This window comes from Sarcophilus harrisii, chromosome 5 (genome assembly GCF_902635505.1).
Source record: "Sarcophilus harrisii chromosome 5, mSarHar1.11, whole genome shotgun sequence".
NCBI classification, from domain to species: Eukaryota; Metazoa; Chordata; class Mammalia; order Dasyuromorphia; family Dasyuridae; genus Sarcophilus; species Sarcophilus harrisii.
The window spans coordinates 92297213-92314325 of NC_045430.1; the positions used below are offsets into that span (position 1 = coordinate 92297213).

The 17113-nt window shown below is 32.9% G+C and overlaps 1 protein-coding gene and 1 non-coding gene across 5 annotated transcripts in view; both read right to left on the reverse strand.

Moving 5' to 3' along the window:
• LARP4 (La ribonucleoprotein 4) overlaps positions 1-17113 on the reverse strand; it is a 48815-nt gene that overhangs the window by 10832 nt on the left and 20870 nt on the right. For 3 of the 4 annotated variants that reach the window (XM_031937911.1, XM_031937908.1, XM_031937910.1), the window contains exons 2-11: positions 14763-14910; positions 13073-13228; positions 9474-9549; positions 8300-8436; positions 7403-7506; positions 5080-5190; positions 4517-4570; positions 2777-2989; positions 2410-2513; positions 54-284 (exon numbers count right to left, since the gene is read on the reverse strand). In XM_031937911.1, coding sequence (XP_031793771.1) covers positions 54-284; positions 2410-2513; positions 2777-2989; positions 4517-4570; positions 5080-5190; positions 7403-7506; positions 8300-8436; positions 9474-9549; positions 13073-13228; positions 14763-14910 — 1334 coding nt within the window. The remainder of the gene's footprint in view (positions 1-53; positions 285-2409; positions 2514-2776; positions 2990-4516; positions 4571-5079; positions 5191-7402; positions 7507-8299; positions 8437-9473; positions 9550-13072; positions 13229-14762; positions 14911-17113) is intronic. The other variant, XM_031937909.1, reaches the window with a different exon arrangement.
• LOC111721077 lies at positions 1405-1601 on the reverse strand. The gene has a single exon (XR_002770439.1). It is a non-coding gene; the product is annotated as a small nucleolar RNA SNORD97 (small nucleolar RNA).

The following is a 17113-nucleotide window of genomic DNA, read 5'->3' on the forward strand; positions in this document are numbered from 1 at the left end:
ATCTCTCAAGAGTTTCCATAGTCCAAATAGGATTTTTGCAATTATATTCTTACCTGCCTCTCCCAACACCATAGTCACCATTCTGCTCCATCTGTGATGTAGGAGACTCCTTTGGAGACACTTGTTCTTGGTTCCCAGATAGTGTGTGGTTAGGCCGTTCAGTCTGAAAGTTCCTTGAGCTAGTTCTGTTCAATGGTCCATCACCCAATGATACTGACCCGACTACAGTTGATCCTTCCACTGAGTGTTCTGAAGTACTAGATGACCTAAAATGAGGCTTCATGCTATAAAAAGACAAAATTATAGATGGAAAGAGAAATCATATAACTCATATAAACCCTATCTTAAAAGGTTCCAACCGTTTGATCTTAAAACTAATTAACTTTATGAATAAAAGCATAAACTTGTAAAAATTAACAAAATCACGATAAAAAAAAAGGGGAATGTATCTAATATGCTTTCTAAGACAATAACAATGTTCTGAAATGTAAATATTTCTAAAATAAAGTGGCTGGTCTTTTTGAAGACCCTTCTAGCTTTAAATTAATATATTACTCAATTTTCTTTCCAAAATTTAAGCAACAATAGGGAATTTACCAGTTGTGGGGGTTAGAAGGCAATTAATTCAGGTTAAATGCTCTGACCCTCTAGCCCAACTCAATTCTCTTGGAATTTGTGAGAAATCAAATGCAAAGGGCATTTGGCTCAGAACCAGAGGGCCAGATTCTATTTTAGTTCTCTCTGCTATTTTTTAGGTTTGAGATCTTGAGGTAAGAGTAATGGCCTGCTTCCTCATCACTCGATTTGACAAGCAAGGGGCTCTTTCATCAGTTCTAATATTCTATGATTTTAGTGCTACAAGACAATTTGTAAGCATTTATTATCACTGTTCTACTTGTAATTCTCTGAGGAGTACTGACTGGTTAAAAGTAGGAGCAAAGGGAACTTTCAATATCTACAACACAGGAAATCACAGAAAGGTAGCTTAAATATAGCAGACCATCTGACTAAAATTACCTAGCATAAAATTTGTCTGCCAAAGCATCAGATGATGGCCTCATCTAACTGAAAGAGACATTGCCAAGAAAGATGGCAAACAAACAAGAGAACTATAAAAATTTACCAAAACCTCAGAGTAGAGAGAGTAGAAATGTGGGATAAAGTCCTTGTCTTTACCTGTCTCAAATTACCAGAAAGGCTTATGAAACAAAGTCTTATTAAGATGCTATAATTCTAAATGTCAACTTTTTGACATAAATGTCAGTTATAACTATTTGAAAAAATAAGTGATTTATAAAATCCTTTGTATCTTTAAGTCATCATCACTGTTCTTTATGCTACTTGTTTTCTCATTCAGATGTGATTTATGCATTGTATTTTGCCATAGAAAGGAAAGAATTTTAATAGCCCTCAGATCTCATAATCTTACCCGTCATTGAGAAGGACACACAATTTCAGTCTAGGCAGGAAAACAAAGTTAAAGAAAAAAGATTGAAGGAAAGAAGAAAAAAGGATAGGAGAAGTAAAAGCACAGAAATGCCTGGACCTTGAAATGTTAGTCCTGTTCTCTCTAAGCGCATCTTTTGATCATCATTGGGCCATTACAAATTCATTAATCAGGCTCTAATCTGATAATCAAATGAGGAAAAAAGCTGCTTTCAAGTCTTCACACCAATGGTTGTGACCTCACTTCAAAAATTGAAGCTTTTAAAAGCACAAACTAATCCTTATTTTTTGTTTCATGTAGAATTTTGATTATTTTACTTTAAATCATAATCTTAGCATGAAAGATTACAGAAATTCTCAATTTTCTTCCCAATAATAATAATTTAGTAAATCAAAAAAGGAGGGAGGGAAGACTGAAGGTGCCATTCTGTAATTTTCCCCATTCCATTTTTAGTTCTTTGGCTAATGTGTTGTTTGGAAATTATTTTTTAGGTGGTGGTTTGAAAAATAATACTGGAGACATACAAAAACTTAGAAATAACATACAGAAATCCTTTTCGTTAAGTATTTTATGAGATTCAAGTAAAATTATATAAATAAAAAAACTTTATAGTCATACATACATAATACATTTCTCATACACTATAATGGGATCACTCAGTGTTGCAAAGTTACAAATAACAAACATGACCCTAAAGATATGAGAAAATATTTCTGCCCTACTACCTGGCAGAAGTGAGATATCTAACCAGAGCAAGAATTATTAGGTTTAATGCTTTAAAAATTCATCACATGCACAATATGAAATGAGATGCAAAAACTTTGCTACATCAAGATTTTAGGCAAAGAAGAATTTTTAATATTGATGATAAAAACACACAGGCTTTAAATTTCTGAGCTGATTAAAATCATTTGTTAAAAAAAACTTGAGATTTTCACTTATTATGCTTAACATACTCTTACCGATTTCTATGGAATGGTCGACCTATACTCAAAGCAGCAGCATTTGTTTTATAAGATCCTGGTGAGTTAAAGCCATTCACAAATCCACCATTGGGAAAGGGGGCCTAGAAGGAAATTAACATAGTAAACCCACTAGAGTAACAAGTATCTTTATTGTCTACTCAGTTTTTCAAAAAAACTAAACAAATGTCCAGCAATACAGTTAATAAAATTCCACTATCTTACTGCTTATCTAATTAAAAGACAACAGTTCCTTCAGTAAAGTTCCAAAGTAGAGTCAAGATACTTCAGGAAAGGTTTAATGCATTTTCTTCTTTTATCAATCCTTTAAAACTTTCTTTCTTTCTTTTTTTGTGAAATTACTTACCAGTGGTGTTTCAAAGTAAGGTGCAGGGTTTGGAGACCAGGGCTGAGGCACAATACTATAGATTGAGTACTGCTGATGAGGGCTATATACAGGCTGCATAAAGAGTGGAGAGGCAAACTGTGCTTGAGTCTGAACTGGCTGAGTATATACAGTGGAATCCATTATGCGGTAACCATTTTTAGCAAAAAATGTATTGATGGCTTTTATCCTTGCCTAAGAGAGAGAGAAAAATTTTTTTTTTCATTTTTCATTTCTTTTTGCATATTCTTATATTTAAGATCTTATTCATCAAGCTCTGATAGACTAATCTACTTACAACCAATTTTAGAACTAAAATGATGACAAAGGAAGACAGGAAAACAAATCTAACTTTGTTGAAATAACCAGAAACATTTGCCAATAGAACTTTCAGCTATTACCATGATCTAATTATAATGTAAGGAAAAATTTTAACCCTTAAGTTACTTGATGGGACTCAGGGAGAAAACAATAAATTCACCATGTTTTTTAGCTCTGAGTTAAGACAGAATTAGAAAACACTGAGGGTTGGGCAGAGAGGGGAGAAAAAGAAGTTAAGGGAGAAGAAATTCCTACTCTCCCCCCACGAGGTCCAACGAAGACATAAGGAAATCATTCAGCTTCTTTTTTCATCTATAAAATGGTACTACCTCTAGTAGAAGCTACCTCAAAAGATTCTGATGAGGTTCAAATTAGGTGCATAAATTATTTTGCATTGTGTCAATCAAAAACCTTTATTAAACACCTACCATGTGCTAGGTTTAAGGAAAACAAAAATGAATTACCCCTTGCTTGGAGGAAGATGGCGGGTATGAGTACATATAGAACACAAGGAAGTTAAATAAAAATTAAATTATAACTCAACAATCATAGAAGCAACAAATTTTCATAAACATTCAGAATGAGACAACATACAAAAAGAGCAACTAAGATAATTCTTAAGAGGAAATGTAATATTTCTAGATTTTTTTTATCAAGAGAACAAATCAATGAACTGGAAACACAACTTGAAAAAAAAATTGACCCAAATAGTGACCAGATGATTTACATCTGTATCGAAAACCCATGTTTTAGAGTAGGAGTGCTTAATGTTTGTGCTGTATTTCTTTTGTAAAAAAAAATCTTATTGTTAAGTTATTAAGTGGACTATAAAATCAAAGGAACATAACCACTGGGAAACTTTAAGCGAATGACAGAGACTTTCTATTTCCTATACCATGGTTCTCAGGCACCAAGGTCAAGAGAATAATTTTTATATGTGGATCTTTCACCAAAGATCTTAGAATGTGTAGAGAGCCAAAAAGTATTCTAAGAAACTCTCTGGTATAAATGTGGAAATTAATGTTACTTCCTCAATGTCATTCAGTAAAGCAGAGTTAAATTAGAACCTGGGATCTAATAACTCCTAGTGCAGTAATGTTTTTGCTATCAAACATTTTTAGTAGATACGGTAACTCTGGACATTTGCCATTACTTCTCTTGGTCCTAAGTTTTTTATTTGCAAAATGCATCTAATTTGGTAATTAAGTATTTCCAAGATTGTTTGTAACTTGTAAGTTTTTTGATCTTTATTTTCTGCTCCAAGTTTTGTTTCCATTCTTTACTAGAATTTTGATTTTCTGGTGCGTCTAAAAATTCATTTTGTTATAGAATTAAGAGTCTCATTTAAAACTAGGACCACATATTTCCTTTAATTCTCTACTTAAGAAAAAAATTGCTTACCATGATTGGCTTGCCCTGAAATGTTTTAACTTCTTCCCTCAAATATCTAAAAGCCTGCAAAAAAAGCACATTAGAAAAAAAAAAAAATCCTTACCATTACATTTAAAGAAACCAGGAAAAAAAAGACAAATGATACCAAACTATCTCTAACCCACCCCTCCAACCTGTACAGGATTAAGGTATAAACAGAAAATATGAAAAAAACCAGTGTAATTCTATAATACACAGTCGTGTTTTCAAGATCAAAAGAAACATATTCATACTAAGACTAAAACAAATAACTACACTGATTTCTAAGGGAAAGTATATTAAAAAAAAAAAAAAATGTTTCAAATGACCACTCATGAATCCTTTGATTAGGACAATTAATAAAAACAAAACTACCATGTATAAAAATCAAAACTCAAGGTAAATACTGAATTATGAGTACCAGGCACCCCAATTAATTTATACTTTTAACAAACTTAATCCCTAATTCTAAGTAAAGCTATAAAGTTTCAATGAGCTTGTGACAAGAGAAAAGGAGAAAGATTATAACTACTAAAAAATATATATTTTTTTACCTGCTGTGCATCTGTGTCAGACTGGAATGTAACATACCAGCTGCTATTGTGAGCAAATTCACAGCTTATCACTTTGGGACAATTTTCATTTTTGAAGAGTGCCTTAACTTCCTTAAATACAAGAAGCGAAAACCCAATTAGTTCTGAAGAACATACAGAAATTCAAATACATATTTGAGGAGTTAAGATTATAAACTGAGAATCTAATACTGATTGTTAAATTTTTATCTTGAGCAATTACATCTCAATCAGTTCTTCTGAGCTGGCTGATAACTGGCTCCAGCATTCATGTATTACAAGACACTTTAAATAAAGATCGAAAAGAATTATGAATGTAATTAACTATTGGGGTTGGCAATTATTTTCTGAAAAAATAAAAACAAAACAAAACAAAACAAACACACCAACTTTCAGATTCAAAGAGTCTAAAGTTTAAGGAAATTTTAAACATCATCTAGTCCAACCTCAAAATTTTTATCAGTAAGGAAACTAAAACCCAAAGAAGTATAAAGACCCTGATGCTGGTCCTGATTTTGAATCCAGGGTTTTTCCTAGGCAATTTTCAAGATAGGGAAAAATTATGGCAAACTGGAACATTAGAATTTAAAAGGGATGACTACCAGATATTGGGGAGCAATATTCAGTCATGATTGGAAAATAGCAAGAAAAATTGAAATTACTTATGTGATTTAGAACTGACATGTGAAAACTCCTACAAGTATTTTAAGAACTAATTATTCTTCCTAGTAGTGAAGACTTAGAAAATAAGCATATTTCATTATGTTAGTCAGAATAAGCTATTACACTTAAACTATAATAGAGAAACATAGAAATATATGGAAATATACTTAAATAAAAGTAACCAAGATTTCTCAAAATGTCCCAAAAAATCTTAATAGTGCATGACACCAAACTTGATTTTCTCTAAAGAAAAACCTACTCTGATACTGTTGCCTACTGTATAGTTTTAGTACTATTTTAGTTCTCTTATCCATTCCAACTTATCCCTTTTTCCTTATTTCCTCAGGAGTTACTATCTCTGGCTAATTTTTGTCAAGCCCCTCACAGAACTTGAAATGGCTACAACTGATTCTGTGCACAAAGATCTCATGCATTCTTTTTTTTAAATAAGAAAATATGGGGAAAAGATGAATAGAAAATAACAAATGAATAAAGAGAATACCTGGAAAGTGAAAACTAAAATGTCAGTTGAAAGGATCACTCAATGTAAAAAATTTAGAATAACCCTTTTCCAATGCATACATATATTTAAAAATAACAAGATTGAGAACACTTAAAATGTTTACAGGTAAGCATCTTAGGATGATTGGTTTTAAATGATTTCTAATTTAATGTGGATACAGAAGAGTCTGACAGTTCTCTGGTCACTGTACCTATGTTATTAATAGCTAACTTCCTTCAACTAATCATATTTATACCTCTTAGTTTTTAATGTAGACAAGAATAGTTAGAAGTGCCACCTGAAACAAAGTTGTCTCTTTGTTTTGTCTGACACTTTGTGATCCTGTGGAAGTTTTCTTTGGCAAAGATAACTGGGATGGTTTATAGTTTTCTTTTCCAGCAGACCTTGTCAGGCTGTCAAAGACTTGCCCATACCATACCAACTACCAAGTGTCCAGACCCAATGCTGGATCTGAAAGTTGAGGGTTTTTAAAATTTATTATTTTTTTTTTCCAGAAAATAATAGCCAACCCAATAGTCAGTCAGAGCTTAATAAGCCCCTATTGAAGGCACTATGTTATAACAGAGAAAAATAAGGGAAAAAAATGGGAGACATTCTTTGGATATGGCCAAGCCGAGAATTCGGATAATTCTCATTGATCCAGAAAAGAGAGGTTAGAGAGACAATATGAGAACCAGGAGGGAGGAATTTCCTGAAAACTCAGAAGAGAGAATACACAAGGCGAATGTGATCACCACCATTAAATGCAGTAGAGAGATCAATGTGAGAGAGGAGGACACAAAGGACCAGGAAATAGAAGATTAAGAAGGAATGATAGAAGAGGCAATATAATGAAGAGGGGATGAATTAAAATGCAAAAATGATTATAGAAAAAGGGCTACCTTATGGTCAAAGACTTGTAAAGGAACAGTGGGAATGATGCTAAGGAGATTTTAATAACAAAGTTCATTATGGATAGCATTGATTAAAGTAAAATAAGTAGGAAAGCTAAGAAGAGTAGGGACGCATAAGTTTGGGGCAAGAAATTTGGGATAGCTTATGTGGGAAATGAGAAAAAAGATTCACATAGGGTAGTTGATTCATCATATTTTGCATTTGCACTAGCTCTTAATTTCTTACCTCTATTGGTGTAGTTTCAGGGATTTCTCGAAGGATGATGATACATCGTTTATGATTTGGTCTCACTTTCTCTCCCTTCTCATCAACTTGAACCATAGGAGAGGCTAAAAATGTATTATAAAGAATTAAAAAGCTATCAGTGAAAACAGTGCTATAAAACTTCATTAACCAGAAGTCCAGAAGTCAAAATAATCATTTGTAGAAACTTATAGGTGAATATATGACATGAACATTATTTATTAAGATCAAAAATTTTAATTCTCAGTGACAACTAAATGATAAAATGTCCGCTATTCTTATGTAAATATTATGGAAAAGATCATTTTATTTTTCTAAAGAAACAAAGTTTTAATGGAACAATCATTTATTTAAACAACCTGCTTTATATAACTTTGGACTAAAATAACCTGTAAGGAAACTCACATTTAAGAATATTAAAAAATCATGCTGGGGCAGATAGGTGGCATAGTGGATGGAACACCAGAGTTCAAATGTGGTCTCAGACACTTAACACTTCCCAGCTGTGTGACCCTGGCGAAGTCACTTAACCCCAATTGCCTCAGCAAATAAATAAATAATTATTAATAAAAATCCTGCCCACAACAAGAATTGGAACAAAAGAAACTCCCTGAGATGGAGATTTATGTTATAGTCTACATTATAGGAGTCTGAAAATTTATTAAAATGAACACAATTAAATACTAATTGGGAAATATATACTCTTTATAGTCTGCATGTGACAAATATAATCATGCAGCTAATTTAACTGCTAAAAGAGAACTTTCAGATGAGTAAACTCCCTTCCCTGCAACTTAAAGAGTCTTAAGCTATATCCATCTTTCTTGAAATGAAGCAGTTACTTCTTTAAAGTCATTCAATTTAAAAAGAATAACATACATCTCAGTACTTCAAGAATAAGATCCAGGTCTGTGGTCAACTTTTTGATTTCTTCCATGTTGGCAACTGTCCAAATCGGGATAAACTGGTCACTATCCATTTGAGACATCAAATAGAGATCCTTAGATAGATTCTCTCTAAAAGAAGAAGTGCAATGCAACAATTACTGGGAAGGCTATTTTTCTTAAACAGAATATAAAACTATTCTAAGAAATAGAAAATTATGAAACATACTGAATTATAGAGTGAAGACACTGAAAAGATAAGGCTAAAAATTATTAACTTCTTATACATTAGTTAATTTGGGACATCAAATAGGTTCCCTTAAATTAAAATTATATTAAGATAAGAGTGTTGATTGTGGAAACCAAGCAGAGTTTTACACACAAATAAAAGCAGCAATAACTTATTTAAAAAGACCTCATTTTTATGCCTTTTTGTTTTGCTATCACATTCATTTCTGAATTTATTCTGCCTCCTGTAAAAAGCAATTTCTTATTTTATTTATAATTACTGTTTCAATCATATATTCATGTCCCTTACTTCCCAACTAAAGAAAAACAAAATTCATGTACCAATCTGTATGGTCAAGCAAAAAAACTTTTTGCTTCAAAAATTCTGTAAAATTTGTCTGTCACCTTTTCACTGGTCCTCTGGATTCATGGATGACAACCGGGTTATCTGAGAATCTTATGTCTTTCAAAACTGTTCATTTTTCCCAATTGTTTTTGGATAGTTTTCATTCTGCATCATTGCATCCAAATTTTTCCAATTTTCTAAAATTGTCTTTTTAAAACAATCTCTTATACTTCATAGTTCTAATACAAGAATATACTATAATTTGTATAGTAACATACTATATAATACACAGTATAGTATGATACTATGCCATTATAGTGCTTCCAAATGATGAACAGAATATGCCTTATTTTTAGTTTTTGCCATCTTAAAAAGAGTGCTATAAATATTTTGGGGCTTTTCCTTTTTAATAATAATTTTATAGGACATCCTAAAGTGAATTCTATTGAACTTACAGCTCACCTAACCCTAAAGCTTCATGTAAACATAATGGGAATCAGCTTCTAAAAGGTACATTTCTTCCCCTCCAGTTTCTATCATCTTGTTTCCACTGACTCAGAAATTTTCTTAAAACTAACAAAGACAATCACATTACCTTGAAAAACAGAATTCTAACTGTTTCTTTAGACATTCCTTTAAATCTTCAACAGAAACTGTACAACTGCCTTCACCTATTTAGGAGAGTAAAGAAAAAAGCAAATCAGTGTCAAGTCCTTTAGAACTGATTAACTGTCAGAAAGTTAGCAACACATATACTTCACTGACGTTGAAACTAAAGGATTTTCCCAATGAAATGACAATAACTTAATAAACATGCTAATTAATCTTCTAAACTTTTAGAGTTTACTACACGCAAAGTGCTGAAAATATAAAGATTAAATGGTGCCTGCTATCTAACAAGGGCAGATGGCACATAAATGGTAGTCAGGAAGGGGTGTTTTAATATGGTGAATGGTGTCACAGGGGAATTTATTTATATATATTATCATTTGATATACATACGTATCAATTGATTCACATACATATCATAGTAATAAAAATATTAATGATAATTTTATAACTAAAAGGGGGAATGCTCCAGGGCAGATAATACCCATGGTCCAACTGGCTTATGGAAGAATTCTGACCAACTGAAAATGGTTACTTACCAAGAAATCAAGTTGTTTAATTAAGAAACCTCTTTAGTATTCTAATCATATATATTAGAAGGACAAATATTTACTATTCCCCTAAGTCAATAAACATTAATTATGTGCTTACTGCTATTTACTAGGTACTATGCTAAACTCTGGGGATAAAAACAACCCTAAAAATATGCAACAAAAAATTGCTCATAAAATGTTAATACTTTCCTTCTTCCTTCCCTTGTGAAGGGAAAGTACTTGAAGGGAGTGAGAGCCCTGTAAAAGGTCTTAAAGAAAGCAAAGTGGAGGAGAGGAAGGATATAAAAGATTTGTAAAGGATTTATAGTAATGTAATGGATTTTAATGACTAATAGGGGTGGGTGACATGGTTTGACCTGAGTGCTAGACAAGTCACAGTGTAGATGAGCAAGGAGAGGACAGACTGCAGTGGAGAGAGAACTTCAGAAGAGAGCTCAGCAGAACCAGGAGATCATTATATACTTCAACAACGATACTGTATGAGGATGTATTCTGATGGAAGTGGATTTCCTTGACAAAGAAGATCTAACTCAAGTTTCAATCGATCAATGATGGACAAAAGCAGCTATACCCAAAGAAAGAAGGCTGGGAAATGAATGTAAACTGCTTGCATTTTTGTTTTTCTTCCTGGGTTATTTTTACCTTCTGAATCCAATTCTCCCTGTGCAACAAGAGAACTGATTGGTTCTGCACACATATATTGTATCTAGGATATACCATGACATATTTAACATGTATAGGACTGCTTGCCATCTGGGGGAAGGGGTGGAGGGAAGGAGGGGAAAAGTCAGAACAGAAGTGAATGCAAGGGATAATGTAAAAAATTACCCAGGCATGGGTTCTGTCAATAAAAAGCTATATTTATTTATTTATTAATTTTATTTTAATAACCTTTTATTTAATAGATTATATGTATGGGTAACTTTACAGCATTGACAATTGCCAAACCTTTTGTTCCAATTTTCCCCCTCCTTCCCCCCACCCTTTCCCCTACATGGCAGAATGACCAATACATGGTAAATATATTAAAGTATAAATTAAATACAAAACAAATATACATGACTAAACCGTTATTTTGCTGTACAAAAAGAATCGGACTTTGAAATAGCATACAATTAGCCTGTGAAGGAAATCAAAAATGCAGGTGGGCAAAAATATAGGGATTGGGAATTCAATGTAATGGTTCTTAGTCATCTCCCAGAGTTCTTTCGCTGGGCGTAGATGGTTCAGTTCATTACTGCTCCATTGGAAATGATTTGGTTCATCTCCTTGCTGAGGATGGCCAGGTTCATCAGAATTGGTCATCATATAGTATTGTTGTTGAAGTGTATAATGATCTCCTGGCCCTGCTCGTTTCACTCAGCATCAGTTCGTGTAAGTCTCTCCAGGCCTTTCTGAAATCATCCTGTTGGTCATTTCTTACCGAACAATAATATTCCATAATATTCACATACCACAATTTATTCAGCCATTCTCTCATTGACGGGCATTCACTGTGTTTCCAGTTTCTGGCCACTACAAAGAGGGCTGCCACAAACATTCGTGCACATACAGATCCCTTTCCCTTCTTTATGCTCTCTTTGGGATATAAGCCCAGTAGTAGCACTGCTGGATCAAAGGGTATGCACAGTTTGATAAAAAATTATAATTATTAAAAAAAAAAAAAAAAAAAAAAGAAGAAGAAAAGAAAAGAAAAGAAAGAAAAGAGAAAAAAAAAAAAAAAGAGAGAGAGCGAGCTCAGAAGCCAGAGTATTGACAAGGATCTTCACCAGGGAAGAGACTGTGTGTAGGGAAAAAAAAAGAATATTGTGAAAGTAGAAACAAGACTTTGTTTTGATGTTTGATTGGGGGGTAGGGGGAGGAGGGAGGTGGTGAATGTCTGTAAAACAATCAAGGACAGTTTTGAGCTGGGAATAAGAAAAATGTAATGACTTTGGTCATGTCACTTAATCAGTCTCAATTTTCTCCTCTGTAAAATGGGAGTAAGGGGAATATCTACCTCTCGGAGTTGTTTTGAGAATAAAATGAGCTACCTGTAAAGCACTTTGCAAAGCTTAAAACATTATGAATACCAGGTTTATTATGTAAACTTCAAAGAGGTCTATTTTTGTTTTTTTCCTTTCAAGTGTTTGGCAAAAAATTGTTATAACAAATGCCTTTTCATATTCATTTATCTACAGAAAATAAACTTTTCTCTTTTAGAAGCAGTAAAATGGAAAATTCCTGAACTCTGGAATGTTAGGGAAAGCATTTTTCTTCAAGTATAGAGCTACATAAAATACAATAAAAGCCAATGTAGAAGTTATTGAAAAAAAGAACCATTTTTTACTGCTTTGCAGGATCATGTTTACAAAGACCAATTACATCTACAATGAAGCCATAATCACATCATATATTCATTTTGAATAAATATTAAAATCTACCAGTTTATAGATACTTCATTAGTAATAATTTCTTTAGAACTTTAGATATTTAGGTATCCTAATTTGTCCAGGTTCTTCTAATATTTAGTAGATTTTTCTCTTTCAAAACTCTAGAAAAGCCGCCACAGCATTTTAGAAAGAAGGGATCTCAGTAAATCATTTCAACCTCCTCTTTCTACAGGACCCAAGTAAGTCCAGAATGGATTAAATGGTTTGTACAAGTTAACACAAATGATTCTTCTAGTTCTGTTCTGAAACTGTAATATTTATCCTTTTCATTTTAATTGCTTTTATATCACTTCATTAAAACTTTACTCTCATAATGCTAGATTTACTCCTTTTATAAATGAACAAAGCTTTATATGGAGTAATATGTCCATTAAAAAAAAAAAAAAAAACAAAACCAAAACCAGAAAATCTCTCATTTCCTTAATTGGAGGGAGTTGGGGAAAGAGAGAGGAGAAATCAATCCTGGTCACCGTATACTGTGTAACCATTTAAAAATTCAATAGCAAGTCAGAGTTCACAAAAGTGAATCAAGATTATGATATTCAATCCAAAACCTTGCTGGAATTAGACTATTAATGGCAGTGGCCTTTAATATTTACCAGATATATCATAAATTTGGTAATTCAGATCTTCCGGTGACAAAACCATTCCATCTGTAGGTACTTCTTCAACACCTGCGTTACTTTGTGAAGCTTCACAAGATGAATACATTACATCATATTCTTTACAGCTGTCATCTGGAATCTCCAAAGTACCTGCATACAAGAAGACTGACAATGTAGTATGAAGCAAAAAACTGATCTCCAATTATTTGTTTAAAAAAAAAAAACAAAACACACACACATACAAAAATACCACACCATATCTTAATATAAAGGAGGACTATGGTAATATATTAAGCTAATTCCCAATATAATTTAAGGGGGAAGGGGATGCTTATGAGGAACATATGTCCATTTTTATTCAAATCTGTCATTCAAAGACATAAACACCAAGTTTAGTCTACCAAGGCTATTTATGCATTTGAAATTCTACTTTAAGGTCTAAAAAGTAAACCAGAACTGTACAACCTTTAATTATAGTGAAGTCATAGCTGTTCTAACCATAGGGAAGGTTTATCATAATTGAATGTCATTAAATGAAAGCCGCTTGGGGAATAGTAGGACTGTTACCATCTCGTTGTAGATATGCACATAATAAGAATATGAATTATACTTTACATTTCTAATGTATCCGGGTTATGAAAGTTTTTTGTTTTCTTATAATTTAAATGCTCATAAATTGTACTCCGATAGGATAACACTACATGGGATCGAACAAATATTATCTTGGAGTATGTTTTCTATAATTCCCTGCCCTGTATAATTTAAGAAAGCAGTTTAATAGTTGAATAAAGGACACACAAATGATATTCTTCTTTTGTAGAGGCTTAGCAAAATCACAAGGTTTTCTCTTGGCCTCTGCCTCTCCCATCATTTCTTTCTGGGACTTTTGCCCTTATCTCCATGGAATAAATATTGATGATAGCCTTGCAGCATTTCTATTATACTCAATCATTTACCTATCTTGGCATTAATAAAGTTCCTTTGATGTTTCCCTCTATTCCCATGTTGATTTTTAATTGAAAGAAGCATAAGGTAGTAAATAGGACCTTCAAGAGTCAGAATGAAAATACCTTTCAAGGCCTAGGCAAATAGGGAAAAGGCACTTTTCTGCCCCTCCCCTGGCCTATAGTGAGGCGTCTTTAACCCACGCCGCCATAGATCATAGATTTTTTTCCCTTTGCACTAGACTATCATTCCCAATAATTGTTAGATCTGTTGTGTTTTTGTTGCTAATTTTTCATTGGGAACTGCTTTCATCTTGTCTGTTTTAATTCCCATCTTTCAATTCACCAAAATTCAGACCTTATACAGTGAAATATTCCTGTCTGGATGGCACTTGTCCAGTTCAAGTCTTCAGATAGGTTCATTTCCCTAGTAAATAATCTTGACATTAAAGAAAATGGAATGTTTTCAGGCTTAATGTATATTGTTTAACCTCATAAATTTGGTTTGGCCAGAAGCAAATATTGAGGCATAGAATACCTCCTTCTTATCGCCAAATAAACAAAAGACAATGGAGGAAATTTTGGAGCATGAGTATGAAGGAACAGAGACACAGTTTGAGGGAATGGTATAAATAACATGTACAAACAGCTCCCTCTGAATTTATGAAAGGAGACCCCTAAATTTATTCATGTACTAGGAATAGTTAAATAGCAAATTTTTCTTAATGGTTAGAACTTACCATCAGGATTAGGCCCTGAAGTAGCTGCTGCTTCTTGCCAAGAACTTTCAGTTCCATGGGTAGATGAAGGAGCATCAGTGCTTCCTTGAGGAACTTCCTGCCACACTTTGGCATTAGGATTTAAACCAGCACCTTTAGATGTTACCTGCTAAATAAAGTACACATAGGTATGTTAAGCCAACATCTAAAACATAATCTTAAGTTTTTAACAGTCACTGCTTTTGAGTTTATAATCTAGGAGAAATAGTTTAATAGCATTAAATTGTGTAATATTAATATATATATAAATAGTAGAAATGGCATAAATAATGTTACTAACAAGACAATGATGTAATGCATAGGTTCCTCCCCCCAAAAGACAATCCTACCTCATTTCTACCTACTTGCTTGTTCTGTTTTTCTTTCCCACATCATTTCCTATCAGGAAGTGGAAGGATTTCCACTTCCTCCTTTCTTCAAAGTCCTAGAATTTTTGAGTACTTAAGGGATTGGTTGGTTCCCTTTTAATTTTTGCGGAATTCATGAGTATCATGGTCTTAATAAAATATCATATGAAAACTTGTACAAAGGAATTAAAACTAGAGAAACAATACTATTTGGAGAGGTAGGGGAATCGTAAAATTGGATCTTAGATGGAGAAGATCTAAGACAATGTTCTGCTTGCTACTGCCCTCCCATCACTAGCAGTATTGTAATACTTTTTAAAAATTAGAAAAGTTTCTCAGCTGTTCAAAAAAATGGATTATCTGGGACTGAGGGGTTGGGAATGAGTTTCTTGTCCCTGAATTTTCAAACAAAAGCTGGGTTATTATTTATCAAAGATAATCTTAGTTTAATGCAATTGAATTATGCTCTGGGTTACAAAAACTTCAAATATTAATCAATGGAAAATTTCCTCCCTCCCCCATGGCCATATTGTAGGGTACACTAAGATTGTAATATGGAATTCTTCAAAATAATATTTTATGTCATGTCTTTTTGAAAAGGCTGAACTTAAGGATTGAATGGGTAAAAGCAAAGTTAAAGTTACAAGAGCATCTGCTTATAGAAGTATTGAGTAATTTTATTCACAGTTCAGAGATTTAGAGTGGCTAAGAAAAGCTGGTATCAGAAATAGGAAGAACTGGGTTCAAGACCAAGCGAAGACTTTTTCCTTTCAGTGTCCTCAGAAGTTTCCTGTACTAGTGAAATCACAAGTCTGATACAAAACAATAGTCACTGCTAAAACAAGGTTATTGGAATTTCACTATCCAAGAAAGATGGCATTTCTTAGATATACTTTAAGAGAATGAGGGCAGATTAATGGGGAGAAGTAGAAAAGGCCTCCATACTCTAAAGGCCTCCATACTCTTGATTTACACTAAGCACTAATTCTCATTTTATTCTGATGTTAATTACATGTAAAAATAGATAATAACTACTTCTGAAACACACTTGCTTCCTTAAGTAGGTGGACTACGGATGCAGAATGTTACATGCTGTCAGTTCTGGTCATTTGTGATGCAAGATGGTTTTTTGGAACTATTAAGGGAGTGCTACTAGAAAATGTTTTTTAGAACATTTATCATAAACAGTTGGGCCCTGAATCTGTATCATAAAGGAGATCAAAATCCTTTTAAGATAGTAAAAGGACCTATGGCATAGCAATATGAATCTTTGTAATATATGTTCAAAAAAGTTAATCATAGTTCATAGCTATCCTTGCAACTTATTGTTACTTATGATTAAAGATCAGCTAGTTCTTACTATTTTACAATCATAGTACTCAAGAAAGCATTTTTACAAACTTCATCAAATCAGACACCTTTTAAAGTCAGCAACTTTTCTAAATAGCATGTCTAATTTTTAAAAAGTAATACTATGCAAATCTTTTACTTAATATACCACATGGAATTTACTGACCTAAAACCTTGTTTCAACACTACATTAAAGAAATCTATAACAATTTTCACAGGAATTCTTGACATGTAACAGAACCTCTTTGCCAACACTAGGACTGACTTGAAAAAGCATGATAAGCCTCCCTCTTCAAGTAGATCTCCAAGAACACTGTTCCCTACTCTACATTAAAAGGATGTTCTGAGTAGCAATATCAAGTGAAGGGGGATTATCTTCTACAATGGTCAGGTTGAGAAGAGTGCTTATTAAAAATACTTTTATTAAGCCAGGTAATTTATCCTGTTTTCTACCCTAATACATTATTGAAAGAAAATGTAAAAATTTGTAAGTTAACAATATATGCTTTCTGATTATTCTGGTAAGTTACAAAAATTTTCATGAGGTATTTATCTTGACAGTTTAATAAAATGCTTTGAAAATTTTAAAATTTCTATATAATATTTTGGGTAAAG